Source organism: Salvia splendens, chromosome 11, assembly GCF_004379255.2.
Source record: "Salvia splendens isolate huo1 chromosome 11, SspV2, whole genome shotgun sequence".
Classification (NCBI taxonomy): Eukaryota; Viridiplantae; Streptophyta; class Magnoliopsida; order Lamiales; family Lamiaceae; genus Salvia; species Salvia splendens.
Genome location: NC_056042.1, coordinates 35,111,809 through 35,136,279, shown reverse-complemented (window position 1 = coordinate 35,136,279; position 24,471 = coordinate 35,111,809). Strand labels below are relative to the sequence as shown.

The 24,471-nt window shown below is 40.7% G+C and overlaps 1 protein-coding gene and 1 pseudogene across 1 annotated transcript; both read left to right on the top strand.

The window, feature by feature from the left end:
• Window positions 1–3,240: 3,240 nt before the first annotated feature.
• On the top strand, window positions 3,241–7,851 carry LOC121756536 (transmembrane 9 superfamily member 1-like). Its single transcript, XM_042152102.1, has 12 exons — window positions 3,241–3,591; window positions 4,197–4,389; window positions 4,476–4,580; window positions 4,712–4,729; window positions 4,813–4,907; window positions 5,001–5,153; window positions 5,319–5,453; window positions 5,646–5,812; window positions 6,278–6,372; window positions 6,533–6,906; window positions 7,145–7,418; window positions 7,493–7,851. The coding sequence occupies exons 1-12, from the start codon at window positions 3,517–3,519 to the stop codon at window positions 7,558–7,560; spliced, it is 1,752 nt and encodes a 583-aa protein (XP_042008036.1). The 5' UTR covers window positions 3,241–3,516; the 3' UTR covers window positions 7,561–7,851.
• Window positions 7,852–18,505: 10,654 nt separating this feature from the next.
• Window positions 18,506–21,259, top strand: LOC121754318 (annotated as a pseudogene).
• Window positions 21,260–24,471: the final 3,212 nt, after the last annotated feature.

Sequence of the window (24,471 nt, the reverse complement as noted above, 5' to 3'; positions counted from 1 at the left end):
CCTTTGAGGCGGAGCTTCTTGCGCTTCTTCATGGTCTGACGATGGCTATGGAGTTCTCATCACAGGTCTGGGTCGAGTTGGATGTAGCAGCAGTGGTAAGGTGTTCAATTCAGACCGTAGGGGAGCAGCGGAGGTGCGACACCACATGGTTAGCATTCGTCTTTTGCTCTCACAGCTGCAGACGCGCTTCTCTCACATCCATCGGGAGGGCAATCGAGCAGCGGATTTCTTAGCAAGTAGGGGGTCCAGACCCCTGCCCTCACATTCTTCGATGCGGATACAGCACCTCGGTACTTGAAGGCACTTGTGAGGATAGACCTGTTGGGCTATCCGAACTTCAGATTCAGGTACCGAGATAGATGATCGACTTGGTTTTTAGTTTTTGATTTGTATTACTTTTTTCTTCCTTATGAGTTGGTCACTTTTGGGCCAGCCATGGGTACGTATGTTTTGGTTCCTTGTTACATAGCTTTTTTGCTTGATTGATTGATAGATAGCGCCCGACTTGTGGGGCTGTCTTAGCTTGATTTTCTAGTTCAAGTCACTTTCGGGCTTGGACTATGTATGTTTATGACTTTTACCATTTTGGATGATATGGACAGGTTGGGGGTCTGCCTAACCCCCCACCGCTAAGGTGTTTGAAAAAAAAATGAAAAAAAAAACCCTAAACCCTAAATGACACGCATAAATCGAGAAATGGTCCAAATTTGAAAAAAAAAACCCTAAACCCTAAACCCTGAAACCCTGAAACCCTGAACCCTGAACCCTGAACCCTAAACTAGAATGTTATTGAAGAATGAGTCTTTAAAAATAAAGGAAACATATTAAGAATTAATAAAAATAAAAAAATAAAAAAACCCTAAACCCTATCCATCGGGAGGGCAATCGAGCAGCGGATTTCTTAGCAAGTAGGGGGTCCAGACCCCTGCCCTCACATTCTTCGATGCTGATGCAGCACCTCGGTACTTGAAGGCACTTGTGAGGATGGACTAGTTGGGCTATCCGAACTTCAGATTCAGGTACCGAGATAGATGATCGACTTGGTTTTTAGTTTTTTATTTGTATAACTTTTTTCTTCCTTATGAGTTGGTCACTTTTGGGCCAACCATGGGTACGTATGTTTTGGTTCCTTGTTACATAGCTTTAGCTAGATTGATTGATAGATAGCGCCCAACTTGTGGGGCTGTCTTAGCTTGATTTTTTAGTTCAAGTCACTTTCGGGGGCTTGGACTATGTATGTTTATGACTTTTTTACCATTTTGGATGATATGGACAGGTTGGGGGTCTGCCTAACCCCTCCACCGCTAAGGTGTTTGAGGAAAAAAAAAACCTAAACCCTAAATCTTCTTGTATAGAAACAAAAAAAATTATTACCAATTGATATACTCCATATGTCCTATAAAAATATGTGTATTTTCTATTTTCGTCCGTCCCACAAAAAATGTGTGCATTCCATTTTTGAAAAGTTATACCATTTAAATAATGTATGTCTCACTATCCACTAGATATACTCCATCCGTCCCATAAAAATATGTATATTTTCTATTTTCGTTCGTCCCACAAAAATGTGTGCATTCCATTTTTCAAAAGTTATACCATTTAAATAATGTAGGTCCCAATATCCACTAACTCTACTTTACCTACCATTCTCCTCATCTCTCTTACTTTACCATAACATTCACATCCCTCTCTCTTACTTTATCACTTTTGTCTTCATTCTCGTGCCAATCCCAATGCCCATATTTTTATGGGACGGAGGGAGTAGTATATAGTAATAGTGGGGTGTGAACAATTGATAACTCAATCTTTAATTACTAATTATAATTAACTTAAAATCATAAAATTTGTAGAGACCAGGTGGTCTATAAATTACCATGTGTAATTTCATTTTATTATTATTTAAATTTAAAAAGATAGAAAAACTACTAAAATTATGGTTTTAGATCAAAATGTCAATATAGTGTATTAAACATATCAATACAATTAATTGAATATGTCAACACAATTTAACATTGACATTGTATATGTATTATATTGCCATAGGTATGTTTGTTACAACAAAAATACGAAAATTTAATTCTTTTTCTTAAATTTTGACATCGGAAAATATGCAAGTGAGATCTCGTTAGAATCCTATCAATGAGTTGCCGTTAGCAATTTAAGGGGGAGTTAGCAATATAACACTTCCCTAGTAGTAGACTACTACTAGTAGTATAAAGTATTATTGTAAAGATGCGCGGAAAAAATATACTAGCCAATTCTAATAAATATAGTACTCCGTACAATGTATAATTAAGAAAAGACGAAACATCTTTTTTTGGTCTACTAACCTTGTGAAACTCTCATTTTAGGTCCGTAAACTTTGAAAATATCATTTGAGGTCAGTCAATTATGAGTTAATATTAAGCGAAGTACTTTTTTACTATTTTCAAGTTTTTTCAGACGAAAAAACCCTTAATACCTTGAAGGGTATATATTTTTAACAAACTTATCACATGGTCCTCTTATATTGCTTATATCATCATAATCCAAAATTAAAACCAAATTCCCAGATCACATCAATAAATGAAGCATTTCGCTTTTTATGAGAGTGTAGAAATTTTGAATTGGAGATTTTTTATGAAAGAGGTGAAAGAAGAGGGTTGCATTATTTTACTCTCTTCATATATTCGAGATGGCGCAGAATTGAAAGAGGTGAAAGAAGAGGGTATATTGGTAATTTTGTGTTTAATATGGGTTATGGATATAGGCCTGATAAGTTAACGGACCTATTTTGGGTTGATACCATAAATGAGGAAATGAACTAATTTGTTTGATGGGCCTAAGTCTTAAACATGGGCCATATCATTAGATTATCTTATCTACCAAACGCTAAAATTAATCAAGATAACTTATCTATCATCACTTATCAAATTAGTGTATTACAAATATCAACATAGTGACATGAGAATCTAGTAATTTAAATCGAGAGAGTTATGTAAAAAAGTCTATTAAAAATATATACTTTTCAAGGTATTGGGGTATTTTCGTTCAAAAAACTTGAAAATAGTAAAAAAGTACTTCGATTGATATTAATTCATAATTGACGGATCTCAAATGGTATTTTTAAAGTTTACAGACTTAAAATGAGAGTTTGACAAAGTTCGTGTACCAAATAACGAATCGATACTTGGAAAAATAAAATATACATAAAATAAAATAAGAAATAAACGTATAGAAAATGTAATGGTTGAGCGAAGACTCATCAACTTTTACTGAGAGCCAAAGTCACACTGGTGAGAGCCATAAACCCAGATTTGCTCTGCTTTTCTCCTCCACACTCGGAAAATCGCAGCTTCAATCAAATGGCGACATAAACCGAGCTCTTTCTCACAAGAAATACGATCAATTTGTGAGATCTGACTCAATTTCCGTTGAAACCAGCTGAGAGATATACCCGAATCGCCCCATTTCTGTGATTTGCAATCCGACGAGTTTTTCGATTCAGATCCGGCAAACCTTGTCGAAAAAGAAGCGATGATGTCAGACGTCCGATCATTGTCCGCTCTCATCATCTTCCTTGCCTTTGTCGCCTCTCCTGTTTTCGGCAAGGTGAGGAATTTGTGATTTTATTATGGTTTTGCTACTGAATTCCTCGTCTTACGTGGATCTTGTTCACAGTCTTCTTATCCATGTTATAATTTGGTTTATGTTCGATGCGTGTGTTTGATTACTGGTTCCTGCTTTCTACTTGTCTGCTATTAGTGTTTAGACTGGGAGACGAGGGTTTTGTTTATCTTTGTTAGTTGAGGGTAATGAGAGGGAAGAAAAGCAGTTATATGGAGTAATTTTCTATATTCGAATGCCAGCATGTTGGGTTTTTCTTTTTCCCCCATGTTATAGTAATAAATTTTCATCTTGCCTTTCAATTACCAAAAGTTCTTAGAAATTAAAGTCACGAAATAAAGTTTTTAAATAATAAAGCATTACTCTGTAGTAGCAAAGAATATGCTTGGTATCTAAATGCACCAGTTTTATTTTCATATATGCGCCAAATTGCTCAAACATTCATGGCTGTTCATTTAAGTATGTAGTAACATAGTATCAATTAGTTTCTATGAAATTAAGATAATTTGGATAAGTTTTGTGTCTTGTGTGCACAAAGGATTGATAGCATTATGAATTTTATGGCTGATATGTTTTCAATTAATCTGTAGTACAAAGCTGATGATCCTGTCACCCTATGGGTGAACAAGGTTGGCCCATATAACAACCCCCAGGAGACCTATAACTATTATAGCCTCCCGTTTTGCCGCACGTCGAAAACTGCTGCACACAAGTGGGGTGGGCTTGGTGAGGTTCTTGGAGGGAATGAACTTATCGATAGCCAAATCGACATAAAGTTTAAGAGTAATAGCTTGTTTCTGATTTTTATTTTCCCTACTCTTTTCATTCCCTACAACTTTTGGTGAAATATGTAACCAATGTTTCTGCAGAGGATGTTGGTAAGACTGTAATTTGTGAAATTGAACTAGATGCTGCAAAAGTTAAACAGTTCAAGGATGCCATTGACAATTCTTACTGGTTTGAGTTTTTTATGGGTAAGTCCATCTTGTCTTCCTTTCCAGTTTCCGCTACTGCTTAGTAAGCTTGATAGATATCTCTTAACTGCATTGTTGTTCCTTTTTAACTGGTGTTTTCTTGCATGCCTTTGGTGGTTTCGTGTCATCAGATGATCTGCCATTGTGGGGTATGTTTTTTGTCTGTATATAGTAGTATAACTCTTGTGGAAATGTATATAACTTTAATGGAACTGCTAAATGTTTTGTGAAGGTTTTATTGGTGAGGTTCTTCCGGATAGAAATCGCGATAACAAGCATGTGCTCTTTACCCACAAAAGTCTTGTAATTAACTACAATGGAAATCAGGTTGGCCTAAAAGAGAGGTTTTTTACAATGTGATAATTCATTCAAACAAGATATGTTAGCTTGCTCGATCTGAACTGGAATTCGCACTGCTAGATTATTCATGTCAACCTCACTCAAGAAAACCCTAAGCCACTTGAAGAGGGGAGAACACTGGATATGACTTACTCTGTCAAATGGACTCAAACTAACACCACATTTGCACGTCGTTTTGATGTATATCTGGATTACCCCTTTTTTGAGCACCAGGTACATGCTCGTATATCTATCAAGTTTTGTGTGCCCCTGTTCTTGTATTTGGAACAATTGTTTATATATGCTGGAAAAGAGGAGTTACCTTTCAATAGTTGGCACAACATTAGTTGTGTGCTTATTTCTCACAGTCAGCTCTTCCAAGCATTTTTCACTTTGCAGATCCATTGGTTTTCTGTCTTCAATTCTTTCATGATGGTGATATTCCTCACTGGCTTGGTGTCTATGATACTAATGCGCACACTGCGCAATGATTATGCAAAATATGCTCGGGAGGATGATGATCTTGAGACTCTGGTAATGAACTCTGAATATTATCTTTCTTTACAAACCTTATTGCCTATTACTGCTTGTGTGTTGTGTTTCTTGGAGCTTGTATTTATAGAAAGTATGTTGAAGAGTTTTCCTAATAGAATGACTTCTGTGTTTTCTAACTTGCTTATGCCTTATAATTGAACTCTCTTTTTTGTTTAATTTTTATTATTATAGGAACGGGATGTAAGTGAAGAATCCGGTTGGAAACTTGTCCATGGTGATGTGTTTCGGCCTCCCAAAAATTTGGCTCTACTCACTGCTGTTGTTGGCACTGGTGCTCAACTAGCAACGCTTGTTCTGCTTGTCATCATTTTAGCTATTGTTGGAATGTTGTACATAGGGTATGCTGGAGCCTCTTTAAGATGCCAATTTGGTTTCTACATTGAAAAAAAGCTTGGAGTTATCCTTTTTCCTATATTAAACTACAATGATGATGAATCCTGTGCTGTGTTCCCGGAGATTACATTATTTATGGAACAGATCTTTTGTGGAATATCATTATTCACCTTATGAGATTTTGCACCAATATCACCCTGTGAAGTATTAGGAACCCAACTTGTACATCCTTTTCCAAAGGAAATTTTGTTCTTTCTGATCTTTGTAACTTCTGCTACAGCTACAGAAGCCTAATTTCCTATTACCCATTTGTGTGCCTTCTTTCAGCATATTTTGTAACTCCACCCCTTGCATCTATTTCTACTACCACGTGAAAGGTTTTGTCGTAGTTCTGATGTGCTGTGTTTATCTTTACGGTTTTTCCATCTTAATTGTTTGATACTTATACCTGATCTGTTTTTATGACCCAGGAGAGGAGCTATTGTAACTACCTTTATTGTATGTTATGCTTTTACCTCATTTATAGCTGGTTATGTGAGCGGTGGCATGTATTCACGTCATGGGGGTAGGTGGCATTCTGCTCTATTTTAACAAAGCCTACAATGTCTTTTACTCTATTCTTTTCTGATTGTACAGTTTTACACCAGTCATAAACATACTATATTGTATCATTGTATGCTTTACTGGTCTGCCTATTTGTTTTTACCTCTGTTAAATCTTGTTAGGTAAGAAGTGGATAACATCAATGATCCTCACAGCATCACTTTTCCCATTCCTGTGCTTTGGGATTGGCTTCATCTTAAACACAATTGCTATATTTTATGGGTCTCTAGCTGCCATTCCCTTTGGTACCATGGTGGTTGTTTTTGTCATATGGGCTTTTATTTCTTTCCCGTTGGCTCTTCTTGGCACTGTTGTTGGAAGAAACTGGAGTGGTGCGCCAAACAATCCTTGCCGAGTAAAAACCATTCCTCGTCCGATACCTGAGAAGAAATGGTATCTGACTCCATCAGTTATCTCTCTCATGGGAGGTCTGCTCCCTTTCGGAAGCATTTTTATCGAAATGTATTTCGTCTTCACTTCCTTCTGGAATTACAAGGTACAGTTAATTTTAATTGAAATGTGATGAGCTCATCTCTTTTGTTTGAATATATATTTGGAAGCAAGTATGTGGCTGCCAGATGTTTTATTTGGTAGACTATGTTAATGACCTACATTGTATCTAGATGTGACAGGTTTCTTCTACAGGCTACTTAATTTATTAGCTTAACATGGTTATTTTCCCATCTATCCAAATGGTCAGTGGTCTCATATTCATGTGGTTTTCTTGTTTACAGGTTTACTATGTCTATGGCTTCATGCTTCTCGTCTTTGTAATTCTGATTATTGTCACCATTTGCGTGACAATCGTGGGTACATATTTCTTACTGAATGCTGAGAACTACCACTGGCAGTGGACTTCGTTTTTCTCTGCAGCTTCCACCGCTCTATATGTATACTCCTATTCTATATACTACTATCACGTCAAGACTAAGATGTCTGGCTTCTTCCAGACCTGCTTTTATTTTGGATACACTCTGATGTTCTGTCTCGGTCTGGGAATCCTCTGTGGTAAGTTTGCCAGTCTTTAAACTCAGCATAAATGAGAAAACGAACAAAAATAACACGATTTACTCGAATTTCAGGTGCCGTAGGATATCTGGGCTCCAACTTGTTTGTGAGGAGAATTTACAGGAATATCAAATGTGACTAATTCTAGGTTATACATAATTTGTTATTGATAAGTTAAAAGGCGAATGGGGAGAGATAATGGAATGGACCAGCTCTGCAGCATCCTTTTTGTAGTGATGAAATGAATTGATTTGGGATTTTGGACTGTTGATTACTATACTCCATTTTGGTTTCTCCCATTACATCAAAATCTTTGTAGCTTGTAAAAATCTTGCCTCTTAGGCATTTGTGACGTCTCTCTATTTTCATGCTATGTAGACATTTCACTCTGCCAAAATTAGTTATTTAGTGTATGTAGAGGATTTGGATTCAAGAGTCATTCATCATTATATAATTAAGAAATTGCAAACTTGACAATTCCCCTCTTTCTTCCTTTTTTACAAGAACTGTGCAGCAGATTTTGGATATAAAACGACTGGACTGCAACAAACTGTACGAAATCAAACTTGAGGCATTACCCCAAACTCAGAAACATAAATCGCCTCGTATATCAAGATAAGGAAAATTATTAGCACAATAGTTATTAAAAACCAAAGAGCAGGAGAAAAATTACAAAAAACTAACTGAATTGATACGGCAGAGGCAACTGTTGCGGGGCTGCGGAAGCGACGGAGCTGGCCTTGATAGATATCGGTCAGCTCCGGCGACTTGGTTGGAAGCGTTGCTCGGATTGGACGAGGAGCAGGTCTTGCCTGATATCGTATTGGATATCCCCAGACCGCATAATGTGAATCTTAGAATTTAAGACACATATATTTGTCCCGGACTTTTTCTTACAAATTACTAACAACCCAAACAAACTCATCAAGAAACGAAATAATAAAATGGTGGAAAATGAAGGTGTTATGATTTAGATAGATGATTGGAACCTACCTTCTACAAAACAATAAAGAGAACTCAAGACAATTTTCACCAAAGCAAAAATCTAATAGCTCCACAAAACTAGCAACACGAAAACTAGAATTGCATACCTTAATATTTAATCTAAGTCCGACAATAGACGGCAACAATAAGAGATTTTGAATAAACATTATTATGTATTTATCATTTAGTTTAATTAATGACAAGGATTACAGTTGTTATTATTATTATTTATTAAAAATATTTTACTGATAAATGTTGACTATGGCCGATTACGTTTTTCTATAAACTGTGGTCAAAATAATAAAGTGATAGCATAGACAGAAAATATCAAAATAATAAAGTTCAGTGATATAGAATTATCTTTTTGATCACACAAAAATCGATACGCAGAAAGTTCTTCATAATAATTTAACTGAACAATTTTGAATTTATATTTATAACTTAATCAGATAAAAACTTTGAATCATTTGCATATTTAGAAGTCTGTAATGAATGGGCTTCGGCGCAACGTCTCAATATTTTCTTATTATAACCCAACTACAAAATGGTATTAGGCCCAATGAAGTCACCTTCTTTAGTTATGTGGCTCTTATCTGAACACCGCGCTTCAATTCCTCAATTGCTCTACAAATTGTTGAACAAATTCCGCACACAAAAATTTCTTGTCCGTTTTCGATCACATTTGGTTTAGACTAGTAGTTTTGCGCTTGGTTGTTTCAAGTGCATTTTTCGAGGTAACAAAATGATATTTCCGATTTAGATTACCTAAGTTTGTATGCAAATTCCCCTTTTTTCTGAATAATTGAGAAAATAAAGAGCTTATATACTATATACTGTTATGGTTGAGTTTCTCATCATATGATCTCGTCGTTAACTGTATGATTGCGCTGTTGTTTCAATTTGTTTATGATGGAAGCTCGCTTCGAATTTTAAATGGTTGATTGCTAAGGCTGCATTCAGCTTAAGTCATAGAAAATCCCCAATCCAGTAACGATTTCACGTGTTTCTGAATTGACTTGTGAGGAATACTCAATATTTACATCTATTTATTGTTCGAATTGTGTGTGTGTGTATTTTGTGGTTGTTGCTGATTCAGATTTGGTTAATGGAGCAGATGGGTGCTGTCAATTCGGAATTAGAAGACCTATTTCAGGATAAAAAGCGAGTCAGGAATCCCCTTGTACCCATTGGTAAATCTCTCATCTTGTAGAATTCCGGTTTTTCTTTTTTTCCTTTTTATGGTTGAATTCTCACTGTGTTTTGATCTCGTATGGCTTTCTTGTATTTTTCGGTTTGCTTTAGCTATATCTCTGAAACTAAATTTGGAACTTTCGCATTATACATTTGTTGGGTTCAGTCCAATGGTTGAATTATTCTTTTTGATGGAATTATGTGATCATTATGTTTCCGTACTAACTAATGTCTAGGGGCAAGTGTTTTCACTAGTTACTTGGAATCAGTTTGTAGCTCGTAGAATAGCTCATGTTGAATTTGAGCTACTCGGGCAATTTGAGGTTCATCTCTATCTGTATCACAATCGCCTTGGCTTGAGAACCTTGGAGAAGTTAGTCTTACTTGTGAGCCAGTTGAGCTGTTGTAACTTGATTTGGAATCAATCATAAATTTTACGCGTCAAGAAATTGATTGACCTGAATCGACCTCAAACTTAGGATCACCTGCTATGTTATTTTCTAAGACAACATACCAAAACTGCCGATGGTGAAATAGGACAAGTTGGGTGTCTGAGAAAATACTCAGTTTTGCAGTTCCGTCCTCTTGAAATGGGTCAAACTCACAGCATCACCAAATTGCAATTCAGAAACCTGCACTCTGTGTGCCATGTGTTGGTCTTGGGTTGTTTAGACGTGGGGGAGGTCAGCTAGCTAGATATATCTGCACAAGGTATGAAACTCAAAAAATTTAGCTTGTTGAGCCCATATCCTCCATCTTCAAACAAGTATGGTTTACACTTCACCAACATGCTTATGTGAGATCAATTTCAATGGCTTGCCCAAATTTTATGTCATTTTTCAACATTATGGATTGCTTTTATGTTTCAATGTTCTCACATGTTTGCGCGTCTCAGGTGCTTTCATGACAGCTGGGGTGCTGACGGCCGGTTTGCTCAGTTTCAGGCAGGGGAACTCTCGTTTAGGTCAGACGTTAATGAGAGCTCGCGTAGTTGTACAAGGTGCTACAGTTGCACTCATGGTTGGCACAGCTTATTACTATGGTGAAAATTTTTGAGGATCCTATGCTGGTGCTGCCTCCTCTCGACCTTCATCTTCGTGCCCTTTCTCCATTTCTTCATGAATAACATCTTCACTTTAGTTTGCTTTCCCGAATTCGGTTGATGTTTTAAGAAAAAGAGCGTGATTCATAGCATCGTTGTGCTTTGTGAAACAAATAGAAACTGTATAAGTACTAGTTTAGAATCGGGCTTTAGTATCATTGTTTCTTGCAAGTGTTGATGAATGAATAGAATATAATTTCTTGAAACTGGTTCTCGGAGTTGTGTAGGAATCTCTCTCTAAGTCTGATTAGAGCATCCACAATGGCGGCGAGCGGACCGGCTAGCCGATCTCCGGCGCTCGCCGGTTCGCTCGCCGAACCATTGTAACCGGCGAGCGCACGCCGATTCGCGAGCGCTGGGCGATGCGCTCGCCGCCATTGCAGGCTCCGGACCGGCGAGCGATCGGCGAGTGAATTTTTTTTTTATTTTCGAAACACTATATATACGCGCTTTGCACGTTATTTTCATTCGCACCACTTATTTTCGAAATTAATGTATTTTTTTAATGTACTTTTTTTAAATTAATGTATTTTTTAATGTACTTTTTAATTTAAATAATATTATTGAATTTTCAGGTATCTGTGTCGTAAATTTAATTCCGTATTTTGTGTGATTGTCAATTATTTGTTTTATATAATTAAGAGTGATGTGGCTAGGCTATTGCTGGGCTATTTGCTTGTCCTGATGATGTGGCAGGAGGGGTTTGTGGCTGGGCTATGGCTTGGCGAAAGCCATTGTGGATGCTCTTACAAAAGAAGTATATCATTTATACTCTCTCCGTCCCTGAAATTTTGTCACATTTTTTCATTTTCATCCATTCCACAAAATTTGTCACATTTCACTTTTTACCATTTTTGGTACCCACATTCTACTAACTTATTCTCACTCACATTTTGTTATAAAACTAATACTTTAAAAGTAGGAACCATATACTATCAACTTTTTTAGCACATTTTTCATTACATTTCTTAAAACTCGTGTCTAATGAAACTGTTACAAAATTTGGGGGACGGAGGGAGTGTTATTTAACTCTTCAAAAGCAAAACAACACAATATTTAATGTACATTGTCATTAAAAAGGGAAATAAAAAGTTAAACGCTTACCAAAATTGAAGTTTCAACGTAGAGCGCAAAACAATTAGAGGCTGCCCGTGCACTTCCGTAGAAACTGACAATCTGCGGTGCAGAAACTGACAATCTGCGGTGCTTGGTTTTCGGAGAAATTCATCGGTGAAGGCTGCCCGAACGCCTTTGCAGAAGTTCATCAAACATAGTCTCCCAGTGCTTTCCCCAATGTGCAGGTATTCGTTGAACACATCCGCAGTTTGTCAAGTAGCAAGGTGAAAGATTGTTGTAGTACATTTCTGGAGCGTCGTGTGACTAGGACGACCAACGACGTCGAACCCTTCTTGGAAGTACTCTTCCCGGGCTGCCAATATATTTGCGATATGCAGAAATAGCCGTTTCCGTACGCGAAAACGGCGACGGAAGTAGGTCTCTCCTCATACCGGGTTCTCACAGAAGTAATCGCGTACCAACCTTGCGGCGGCTTCCTCCCGGTTACGATGGATGTAAATCCGGGATCGCCTTTGAGGCGGCGCGGCTTCTTCCTCCTCCATACCTCGATCTTCTTCCAGTGATTCTTCCATTATTCGACACATTTGCTCAAATGGATCCATGAATGAATTAAATTTGGGAGAAGAATAATGTTTTGAGGTGAAAAATGTAGAGTGTTTGAGTGAGAATATACAATTTTTTTATGGTGGATTAATTTGTGGGAATGATTTGATATTTATAGAAGTGATTGGGGGCTTAAAAAATATAAAAAAATAAAAAAAATTGTAAAAAACGGCTATAAACGGCTACTATATTTTTTGGGAATTTTTTGGAATTTTTTCTGAATTTTTTAAAAAAAACAAAAAAAAATATTTTTAACGGAAATAAACGACGACCACTCGCGGGCCGGCGAGTGGGCGTCATGGACGAACCGGAGCTCGCCACGTGGCAAACGCGCGTGGCGAGCTATCTCGCGCACTGCCTCTCTGCGGCAAGACTCCCAACGAGACGAGACCGAAACGGAGGGTTGTATCGCCGTCTCTTATCCGTCTCGTCTCTCCGAGATGAGACCGAGACGGATAAGAGAAGCGTTGCAGATACTCTAAAGGAGAGAGATAAAAGGTACAACTAGAAAGAGAAAAGAAATGAAAATAACGTGTCTCGCTCTCTCTCATACGTGGATCATAGTCGCTCACAGCCGCCCACATAAGAGAATCCACAACCGTGCTCTTGCCAGCGGCACGGTTGTGGGTACGGCCCCACTTTTTCTGCCTGCTCTCTCGCAAGAGCACAACACCCACAGATGTGCTCTTCCGCAAGGACGAGCACAATTAATTTAAAATTCAATTAAACAATAACATTTCAATAATACTCCCTCCGTCCCGCACTACTCGCACGTATTTCCTTTTTGGGCGTCCCAAGTTACTTGCACTCTTTCCATTTTTAGTAAAAATTTTCACCTATAGCCGTCATTTTTGACTTTCCTATACACTCATTCCTTAATCTCCGTGCCGAAAAGGAAATGAGCGAGTAGCTCGGGACGGAGGGAGTACTAAAATTCATTAAAAAAACCTAAATAATATTACAAATGACAAATAAAATAAAAACGACATAATTAAAAATTACATAATTAAAATACTAAAAATTAAAAAAACCACTACGCGTTGCCGAATTTCGCTCACATGTGTTTGATTAGGTCTTCTTGTAGTTGATTGTGGATTCGCGTATCGCTCATTGTGTGTCTTGTCTCGATTCTTTGGCCGACCGTCGTATGCTCGCCTCGGCGTGGAGGAGACCTCGCTGTTGAGCTTCCGGCTTCGTCCTCGTCGTAGAAGCTAGCCGCCCTCGGCCCTTCGTCGGCTATAATCATGTTGTGTAAGATAATACACGTGAACATGATGTCGGCGATATTATTCACGTACCATAGCCGAGCCAGGGACTTCACAATGTTGAATCGGGCTTGAAGGACCCCCGAAAGCTCTTTCGACATCTTTCCGTGCGGACTCTTGACGCTGCGCAAAAAGAACCCGTCTCGGGTCGTGCGGGTTGTTGAACGTCTTCACGAAAGTCGACCACCTTGGGTAGATACCATCGGCGAGATAGTAACCCATGTGGTAGCTATTTCCGTTGATGGTGAAGTCGATCGTCGGTGCTACACCATTCATCACATCAGTGAAGAGTGGTGAAGAATATAGTACATTCAAGTCGTTGTTGGATCCAGCAACGCCGAAATATGCATGTCAAATCCATAGGCGGTAGTCGGCGACCGCCTCAAGGATAAGCGTTGGGCCGCCGCCTTTGTGACCGCTCAAGTGTTGCCCCCTCCAAGCAGTCGGGCAATTCTTCCACCTCCAATGCATGCAGTCAATGCTGCCAAGCATTCCGGAAAAGCCATGGACTAATTCGTGAAGACGAAGCAACCGTTGGCAATCATCGGTGGTGGGTGCCCGAAGGAATTCATCCCCGAAAGCTGAACGAACGCCCTCGCAAAAATTCTTTAGACAAAGGATTCCAGTGGATTCACCGATATGCAAATACTCGTTGAAGATGTCGGCCGTTTGCCCAGTAGCGAGTTGTCGGATGGCACACGTACACTTCTGCAACGGCGTGATACTTTGCCGCCCGACTGCATCTGGACCTGTTTGGAAGAATTCAACACGTGCGGACAATGTGTTGACAATTCGCATGAATAAGCGCTTTGACATGCGAAAACGGCGCCTAAAGTAATCTGCCGGAAATCGTGGCTGGTCGGTACAGTAGTCGGCAACGAGCCTTTCGTGGGCTCCCTCCCGGTCACGATGAATGTAGCGCCGATTTGATCTGGTTCGTTGAGGAGGAGGAGCGGGGGTATTCGCCACGACATATGCTTCGTAAGCGGCACGATGTTGTTCGTAGTATTCTTGTTCTTCGGGTTCCGCTTCCGCCATAATATGGGTAAAATCCATTTGAGGTTTTGAATGAGGGATGAATGTGGTGATAGTTTGTATGAGAATTAAGAATGAGAGATGAATGGGAGATGAATTGATGTGATAAATGGATGATGAATGTGTGTATTTATAGATGATTTTGGGGGGAAAAAAACAAAAAAAAAATAAAAAAAAAATTCAAAAAAAACGGGAAAAAACGGCCATATTTTTGGGATTTGGAAAAAAAAAATTTAATCATTTTATATAATTTAAAAACAATTTTTAAAATAAAAAAAAATAATTCAAAGGCAACGGCTATGCCGTTGCCCAATCATAAGCCGCCACGTCGCCTGCTCGCTGGCACGGCGCTGCTCGATGCATCGAGCAGCGTTGTGCCAGCGGCGCGAGCGCAGCGGCGGCGGTCCTCGTCCTCGCCGCTGGCACGGACGGCGGCCTTCACTCCCACCACCGTTGTGGATGCTCTAAGTTGTGGAGCAGAATAGTACTCCTACATCAGTTACCATTTTAGTGTTTTACTATCATTATTTCATGTTAATATAAAAACTAAGTTTGTATAAATGATCCAGTTTCATAATCATTTCAGTTTTGCATAATATGTTATCAATGTTGGTGTTCCATGATTCCATCATTGTTGATTTGTTGTAGTTATACAAAGTGGAGTGCTTATTTTAGATGTACTCCTTCCGTTCCATTAAATATACAATATTTATTTTTCGTCACAAGATTTTATGTAGTGTTGTTTGAGGAAATTCCGCGAATGTACGTCATGGGAGATGATATCCGCCATTTGTACCCGAAAAAAAAACATTTCCCGTGATGGGAAAGAAGCGTGAGCCTCTCGCGTGTTTGCCTTGAATAAACACGCGTGACGCTCTCGCGTGTTTGCCTAGGATAAACACGCGAGGTCGATCTCGGCCGTCGGAGCGTGGAAATCGTCGAAATCGGCGACTCGGAGGAGGTTCTTCGACGGCTCCGATTGGTAGATCGCGACGCCGGGCTTCGATCGGGTGAAATGCAGCTTGGCGAGGTAGGGATCGGAGGTGAGATCGAGCCACTGCTTGCAGACGGATTTGCACTGGACGAGGGATTTCACGGGGAGGCGGGAGAGGATCTCGATGATAATGGTGCGACGGGAGGCTCGTGAGGAAATCGCGGCGGTTGGAGGCGGATTTCGAGGGCGAGACGATGAACGCCGTTGTTGATTGAAACACGCAAGAGGCTATCGCGTGTTTGGTTAAAACATGCGAGAGGCTCATGCGTCTTTCCCATCAGTGGAAATGTTTTTTTTCAGGTACAAATGGCGGATATCATCTCCCATGACGTACATTCGTGGAATTTAGCCAGTGTTGTTTTGTGAGTTAATGAAAAGAAAATAAGGTAAAAGAGAAGAAAAAATAGAGAAAATATTGTTTCCATTTTTAGAAACGTTTTATTTTAAAAGTTTCATTTATAACGAGACAAAGAAAGTGTTGTAAATAAAATAATCCTTATTTAGAGCATCCTCATCCGTGCTCTTGCCAACGAGCACGGATGTGGGCCCGAACCCACTTTTACTCCCTGCTCTTAGGCAAGAGTACAACACTCACATCCATGCTCTTGCGCAAGGACAAGCTCAAGGGTCCCACCATTCTATTATTCAAATTAAATAAAAACATTTCCACAAAATTAAAATGCATTAAAAATATTCAGAATACTATTACAAATAAAAAATATTAAAAATTACATAATTAAAATCCTAAAAATTAAAAAGTACATAATTAAAATCCTAAAAATTAAAAATTACATAATTAAATTCATAAAATTAAAAAAATCCACTACTCGTGGCCGAATTTCACCCAAATGTGTTTGATTAGGTCTTCTTGTAGCTCAATGTAGGCTCGAGTATCGCGCATTGTGTTCCTTGTTTCGATCCTCTCCCCCACCATCGTATGCACACCTCGGCGTGGAGGAGACCTCGCGGTTGAGCTTCCGGCTTCATCCTCGTCGTAAAAGCTAGCCGTCATCGGTCCTTCGTCAGCTATAATCATAGTGTGCAAGATAATACACTTGTACATGATGTCGGCGATATTTTTCACGTATCAAAGCCGAGACGGGGCCTTCACAATGTTGAATCGGGCTTGAAGGACCCCAAAAGCTCTTTCGACGTCTTTCCGAGCGGACTCTTGACGCTGCGCAAAAAGAACCTGTCTAGGGTCTTTCGGGTTGCTGAGCGTCTTCATGAAAGTCGACCACCTTGGGTAGATACCATTAGCGAGATAGTAACCCATGTGGTATGCATTTCCATTGACGGTGAAGTCGATCGCTGGTGCTACACCTTTCAAAACATCATTGAACAATGGTGAAGAATAGTCGGCAACGAGCCTTTCGTTGGCTCCCTCCCAGTCACGATGGATGTAGCGGTGAGTTGATCTAGTTGGTTGAGGAGGAGGGGCGGGGTATTCGCGGCGACATAGGATTCATAGGCGGTACGATATTGTTTATAGTATTCTTGTTCTTCGCGCTCCGCTTCCGCAATGAGATGGGTGAAATCCATTTGAGAGGGTTTGAGTGAGAGAGGAAGATGTAGATAAGTTGTATGAAAAATATGAATGAGAGATGAATAGGAGATAATTTGATGTGAATAATGGATGATGAATGTGTGTATTTATAGATGATTTTGAGAATAAAAAAATCAAAAAAATACTAGAAAAACGGTAAAAAAAAAAGCACAATATTTTTGGGAATCTGAAAATATATTTTTTAAATTTATGGTATTATTTTCGATTTTAAAAAAAAATCCAACGAAAATGCCGTTAGCCAATCAGGAGCCGCCACGTCAGCTGCTTGCTGGTACGGACGTGCTCTTAGCTAAGAGTAGCTCCGCTCTAGCGGCAAGAGCGCAGCAGCGAGCGCCACAAATAGAATAATCCTTATTTAAAATGACCGTACCCCACCCTAAACCCTCAACCTCTACTTTTCTTCTCCGCAAAAAACCACTTCAACAGCCAACCCAAAGCACAAAATTTCTCTCTCTCTCTCACACACACACTCACTATACGGTGTGTTGATAAGAGCATCCACAGTGGTCGGCGGACAAGCAATAGCCCAGCCATAGCCCAACCATGCCACATCAGCAACTGGACAAGCAATAGCCCAGCCACAGCCTTGCCACATCATCAGCACTAAAAATAAATAATCACACAAAATACGGAATTAAATTCACGCCACATATACGGAAAATTCGATAATTTCATTTAAATTTAAAAAGGTACATAATTTAACAAAATTACATAATAAAAAAATTACATAATTTAACAAAATTACATAATTTAACAAAATTACATAATTACGGTCTATCTCTCGGGACGTATAGGCATCCAAATGTTCGTTCAAACGCCGTTCGTACTCCTCAGCATCCCCACCACTACCACTACTACTACCACCCGTGTTACTCATTTCGCGTTGTTGTTGATCTTATACAGAAATTAAGATAGATAGAGTACTCGTTAAAATAAGTGGTGCGAATGAAAATGTTGTGCAAATCACGTATATATAGTGTTTCGAAAATTAAAAAAAAAACAAAAAATTCGCTCGCAATTCCTCGCAGATCGGGAGGCTGCAATAGCAGCGAGCCGATCGGCGAGAGAATCGGCGAGCGCCCAGGAATCAGCGTACCCTCGCCGAAATTCTCGCCGATTTGGCGCTCGCCGTCTGCAATAGTTCGGCGAGCGCCAAAAATCGGCAAACCGCTCGCTAGCTGACCACTGGAGATGCTCTAAGTGATAACACCATCAACATTGAATAAGAGATATACGTACAAAGCTCGTCGTACCCAGAATTTGGATTCAGTGTGAGATGCACCAGAGTGATGCAGAAGCTTTTGCGCAGAACGCCCGCTTCATTCGGAAATAACAACACTCCTCTCTCTCTACCCGTCTCTGCCTCCAGCTTTATCTCTCTACGGTTCACCGGTGCCGCCAGGAAAATGTCGTGTCTCGGCCAGCCGACATATCCTTTTTCGTCCGCAGCGGTGCGTGGCCTCAAATTGACGAAATTGCGCCCCTTCAGCTGCGCCATCGACAACAGCAGCACCAATGCGGCGCCGCTGAGGGCGTGGGTGGTATTGAAGGAGAGCAGTAGGCATAGTGACGGGTCCCACAGGGCGGCGTGGTTCGCAACCCTAGCCGGGAATCCGAGTAAGAGCGGCGAATTCGCGGTTGCGGAGGAGAAGAGCTTGCAAAGGAGGAGGAATGGGGGCAGTGGCGCGGTGGTTCCGGGGAGCCCGGATTTGCTCACTATTCCCGGAGTCGGCCCCAAGGAATTCGAGGAAGCTTGTGGAAAAAGGGTTTGAGGGTGTAGCTCAGCTCAAACAGCTATATAAAGACAAGGTATATTTCTGTTTTTGGCTTAACTGTTGAATTCAAGTTTTATTTCTTCATGTCATCTACTTCTGAGCTCTGTTTTAGTTGGTTCAGTGTGTTGCTGAAATTTAAGAAAGAGTTTAACACTCCATTGTAGCAAAAAAGCTGTGTTACTTTACTAGATTATTATGTGTTTCATTGTGTGTCTTGAGTATGGCAAAATATTTGAATAGCTGAACTGAGGTGTATAAATTGAACTTTTGTAAGTAGCTGGTTATAGTACTAAATAACATGCTCTTGTTATGATGCAGTTTTTCGGGAAATCTAGTGAGAAGATGGTGGAGTTCTTACAGAGTTCGGTTGGGATCATACACAAGAACCATGCTGAGAGCATAACTATATTTATCAAGGAGAGTGTGGATGAAGAGCTCAAGGAAAGTATTAAGCCTAGTCAAAAGGATCGGATCACTTTATGTGTTGAAGGAAATATCAGTGTTGGAAAGACTACATTCTTGCAGAGAATAGCTAATGAAACCCTTGAGCTTAGAGATCTTGTGGAGATTGTTCTCGAACCAGTTGACAAGTGGCAGAATGTTGGTCCCGACCACTTCAACATATTAGATGCATTTTATGCTGAACCAGAGAGATATGCGTATACTTTCCAGAACTACGTGTTTGTAACAAGAGTTATGCAAGAGAGAGAATCATGTGGAGGTATGAAGCCCCTGAGGCTTATGGAACGGAGTGTCTTCAGTGACAGAATGGTAAACGAATAAGTTCCTCTCTTTTTGAGCATGATGACAATATGGGATCTCTATCTCCTGAGCTGTTTTAGAAATATTGTGTTTGATCATGCTTTTATTACAACTGAATGACAAAGAAGAAGACGGGCAACCTATTAAACAATCCATATTCTTATGTGAAAACCAAGATATTTGTCTTATGTGTGAAAGTAGTATTGAGAAACCTTTTTAGTTGTTCACTAATATTGAATCAGCTTTGCATATCTTCTTGATCGATTTTCTTAATTTAGGTCTTTGTGAGAGCTGTTCATGAGGCAAAGTGGATGAATGAGATGGAAATTAGCATTTACGATTCATGGTTTGATCCTGTCGTTTCAAGTTTGCCTGGACTCATACCTGATGGATTCATCTACCTAAGAGCAAGCCCTGATACTTGCCACAAGCGCATGATGCTGCGTAAGAGAGCAGAGGAAGGCGGAGTCTCTCTGGACTACCTGAGGGATTTGCATGAAAAGCATGAAAGCTGGCTTTTCCCCTTTGAGAGTGGCAACCACGGAGTTCTATCAGTGAGTCAACTTCCCAAGGACGATGATTGGTCTTTACATCCCCACATCAAAAGCCGCGTCTTTTATTTGCACGGTGATCATATGCATTCGAGCATCCAAAAGGTACCACCCATCATTGCACTTGCAAAACTATTCCAGGCTATTCTTTTCGTCATTTTTTCCCATCTCTGTGTTTTGCCTTTTGTTATGGAGCAGGTTCCTGCTTTGGTTCTCGACTGTGAACCAGACATCGATTTCAGCAGAGACATAGAAGCTAAACAAGAGTATGTTAAGTTTGGACTTCCCCATTTCTAGACAGTTTTTATTGCTGATCTCATTCAAACACTCAATTGTTTTTATCTATCTCAATAAGATTCTAGAATAATAGATTAATCTAATCTAAAACAAGCTCTGATGCATTTCTTTATCTGATCACATTTGAGTTATACCTCAAAATTTATGTACATTATTTTTCATCTGAAAGATATGCTCGCCAAGTTGCTGAGTTCTTCGAGTTTGTCAAGAAAAAGAAAGAAGTTTCTGATTCAGTCATAGGACAAGACACACGAACGAGCAACCAACCTTCGGTGCTGTTGCCCCACAATGGAAATCTCTGGATGCCGGGACAGCAGCCTTTCCCAGGATCAGCTGATGATTTTAGGAAAGCTATGTCGTTTATGCCTAAGTAGAAAGTGACTGTTTTAGTTTTATCCTCATGTAAAAAGAATAGATGTCTAGTAAATCTGTTAGCTAACAGCTCTCTAGAGATTGTTGAGAGTTGTGATTTTGTGGATTATAGGTTGCTTTCTTTTTAGGAAGCTGACTTTTGGAATTTGAGAAGAATGTTATCTCTCAATCCTTTGTTCCCACTTCCTTTTTTGGGGTGAAGTTTGATGCTCTCTCCATTAGTATCATGTCTCACCTCATGTTTTCATAATAGTTCAATGTTATGGTATTAATTATATGTAGTGATATGACATATACTATAGTACTCAGCACATAGTAGTTAACATTGTAAAAGTGCCAAGGCAGCCAAACAACTGCATAGTGACACTAGATTGTTAAATAAGAGTTATCTTCACACACATTAAATAAGATTATTTCAGTAAATTGAAGAAGTGAACTTTATTAATTAGTGAAAATTAGTGAAATCATAATGAAAATCTTATTTCAGTAAATTGAAGAAGTGAACTTTATTAATTAGTGAAAATTAGTGAAATCATATTTAATTTTCATTGTGATTTATTTCTCCTAAACTATTGGTTCAGCTTCAGCCCATAATACTTTTAAGAGCATCCCCATCCGTGTTCTTGCCAAAAAGCACGGATGTGGGTCCGGACTCACTTTTATTATTTTTTTACTATATGCTCTTAGGTAAGAGCACAATACCCACATCAATGCTCTTCCGCAAGGACATACTCAATGGTCCCACCATTCTATTATTCAATTTAAATAAAAACATTTCCACAATATTAAAATGCATTAAAAATAACTGGAATACTATCACAAATTAAAAAAAATAAAAAATTACATAATTAAAATCCTAAAAATTAAAAATTACATAATAAAATTAAAAAAACCCACTACTCGTGGCCGAATTTCGCCCAAATGTGTTTGATTAGGTCTTCTTGTAGCTTAGTGTGGGTTCGGGTATCGCGCATTGTGTTTCTTGTTTCGATCCTCTCGCCCACCGTCGTATGCACACCTCGGCGTGGGGGAGACCTCGCAGTTGAGCTTCCGGCTTCATCCTCTTCGTAAAGTAATCTTCCGGAAACCGCGGCTGGTCGGAAAAATAGTCAGCAACGAGCCTTTCGTTGGCTCCCTCCCGGTCACGAGGGATGTAGCGGCGAATTGATCTAGTTGGTCGAGGAGGAGGGGCGGGGTAGTGGCGGCGACATAGGCTTCATAGGCGGCACGATATTGTTCATAATATTCTTGTTCTTCGCGCTCCGCTTCCGCTATGATATTGGTGAAATCCATTTGAGAGGGTTTGAGTGAGAGAGGAAGATGTAGATGAGTTGTATGAAAAAATATGAATGAGAGATGAATGATGAATGATTTAATGTGAAAAATGGATGATGAATGTCTATATTTATAGATGATATTGAGAATAAAAAAATTATAAAAAATAAAAAAAAATTCAGAAAAATGATAATAAAACGACTATATTTTTGGGAATCTGATTTTTTTTTAAATTTTTGGTATTATTTTCGATTAAAAAAAATTTCCAACTAATAATCTGTTGGCCAATAGAAACGCGCCACGTAACCTGCTCAGCGGCACGGATGTGATCGATGCATCTAGCAGCGCCGTGTCATCGGCGGGAGTGCAGCAGCGGCGACAGCGGTGCTACGCTAGCGGCACGGATGCCGTCCGTCAACCACAGCTGCGGATGCTCTAAGGCCATCCACAATAGGAATAGCCCAGCAATAGCCCAGCCATAGCCCAGCCACTGCCACATCATCAGCACTAAAAATCCTCCTGCCACATCATAAATAGCCCAGCCATAGCCTAGCCACATCATAAATAGCCCAGCCACATCAATAGCCATATCACTAATAACAATTATATAAAATGACATAATTAACAATCACACAATATACGAAATTTAATTTACGAGACATATACGGGAAAAGTTTAATAATACTATTAAAATTTAAAAAAGTACAATAATTTTAAAAAAGTACATTAATTTAAAAAAAAAATACATTAATAAAAAAGAGTGACAATTCACTCCTCGTCTCCGTCGTCGTCGCCTCCGTCGCCACCATCGCCGCCACCACCATCGCCGTCACCTCCGCCGCCTACGCCGCCGCCGCCGCCACCGGTCTCCCTCCGTATAGCCTCCAACTCGTCCTGCAGGCTCATGAGCAAGGTTTGAAGCACGCTCTTCTCCACGGGATCCGTCGCCACCCGCCATTCGGCCATCGTCTTGATCAACTGAGCGCGCGTTTGGGCGCGAGCGAAGAATTTGAGCTCCTGGGTGGATTGGCCAAGGGGGGATGCCGACTGGACCTCCTGGGAAGCTCCGGCGTTCCCTCTCGCCGCCTGCTGAGCGCGCTTGCGCCCAATCGGGCGAGGTCGGCCACCGACCGAACGCGGCGTGGGGAACTCCTGCGTCGTCTCGGGGAGGTCGTGGGAACCTCCGCTGCTGCCGCTGTAATCGCCGGTGTAGTTCAGTCGTTGCTTCTTCGGCCAGCCAGAGTCGACACCTACTCGGAACTTCTCGGACTCGCTCAGTACAAGATAGCAGTTCCAGTAGGTGAAGTCCTTGTATAAACCCTTCAGTGGGAAGGCTTTCTCCGCTATTCTCCTGCAGTCATCCTCCGTTTGGCCACTGCTCATCATGCGGAGTGCGTTGGTGTACAACCCCGAAAATCGGGAGACCGCCGCCCTGATTCGGTTCCAGCCCTTCCGGCAATCCTCCCCGTTGCGGGGCCTCCCCTCCGGGCAAAATCTCTGGTAGGCTGCTGCTATCTTGCCCCACATGTTGACGATCCTTTGCTCGTTCGAAACGAGAGGATCGTCGCAAACACTCACCCACGCCTTGCTGAGAGCGACGTTCTCGTCGTCCATCCACCTCCTCCGTACCTCCTCCTCACCCGGCTGCGACGACTCGCCGACCTTCTTCTTGCCCTTCTTCTTTGGGGCGCCACGCCCCGGCACTGCCCCCCCCTGAACTAGAGTCTCCGGAGCTCCGAGAGTATCAAACCCCAACTCATTCAAGGAGAAACTATCAAACCCCAAGGGTGTTTGGGTCGATGTGTGCGAAGACCCAGTCGAAAAATCAAAACTAGGGCGATAGACATCCCCCGCCGTCGCCGGGGACCCCCCAGGAGTCCCCTGTGTAGCCGGTACGACCCCCGGAGTCCACTGTGTCGCCGGTACGACCCCCGGAGTCCACTGTGTCGCCGGTGCTCCCCCGGGCATCATCTGCATCCCGGGTACCCACCCCGGTATCGGCGGAAACCCCCCCGGCGGACTCCCCCCCATTGGGGCCCCGGGCATCATCTGCTGCCATGGGTACATGTTGTAGTACCCGGGCACCTGACCCCATCCACTTCCCACAGGGATCGACGGAGTTTGTGACCCGCTACTCCCGGAACTAGGCTCGTTGTTGAGATCCATTTCCCGTTGTTGATCTTGAACAGAAAGAAAGATAGAG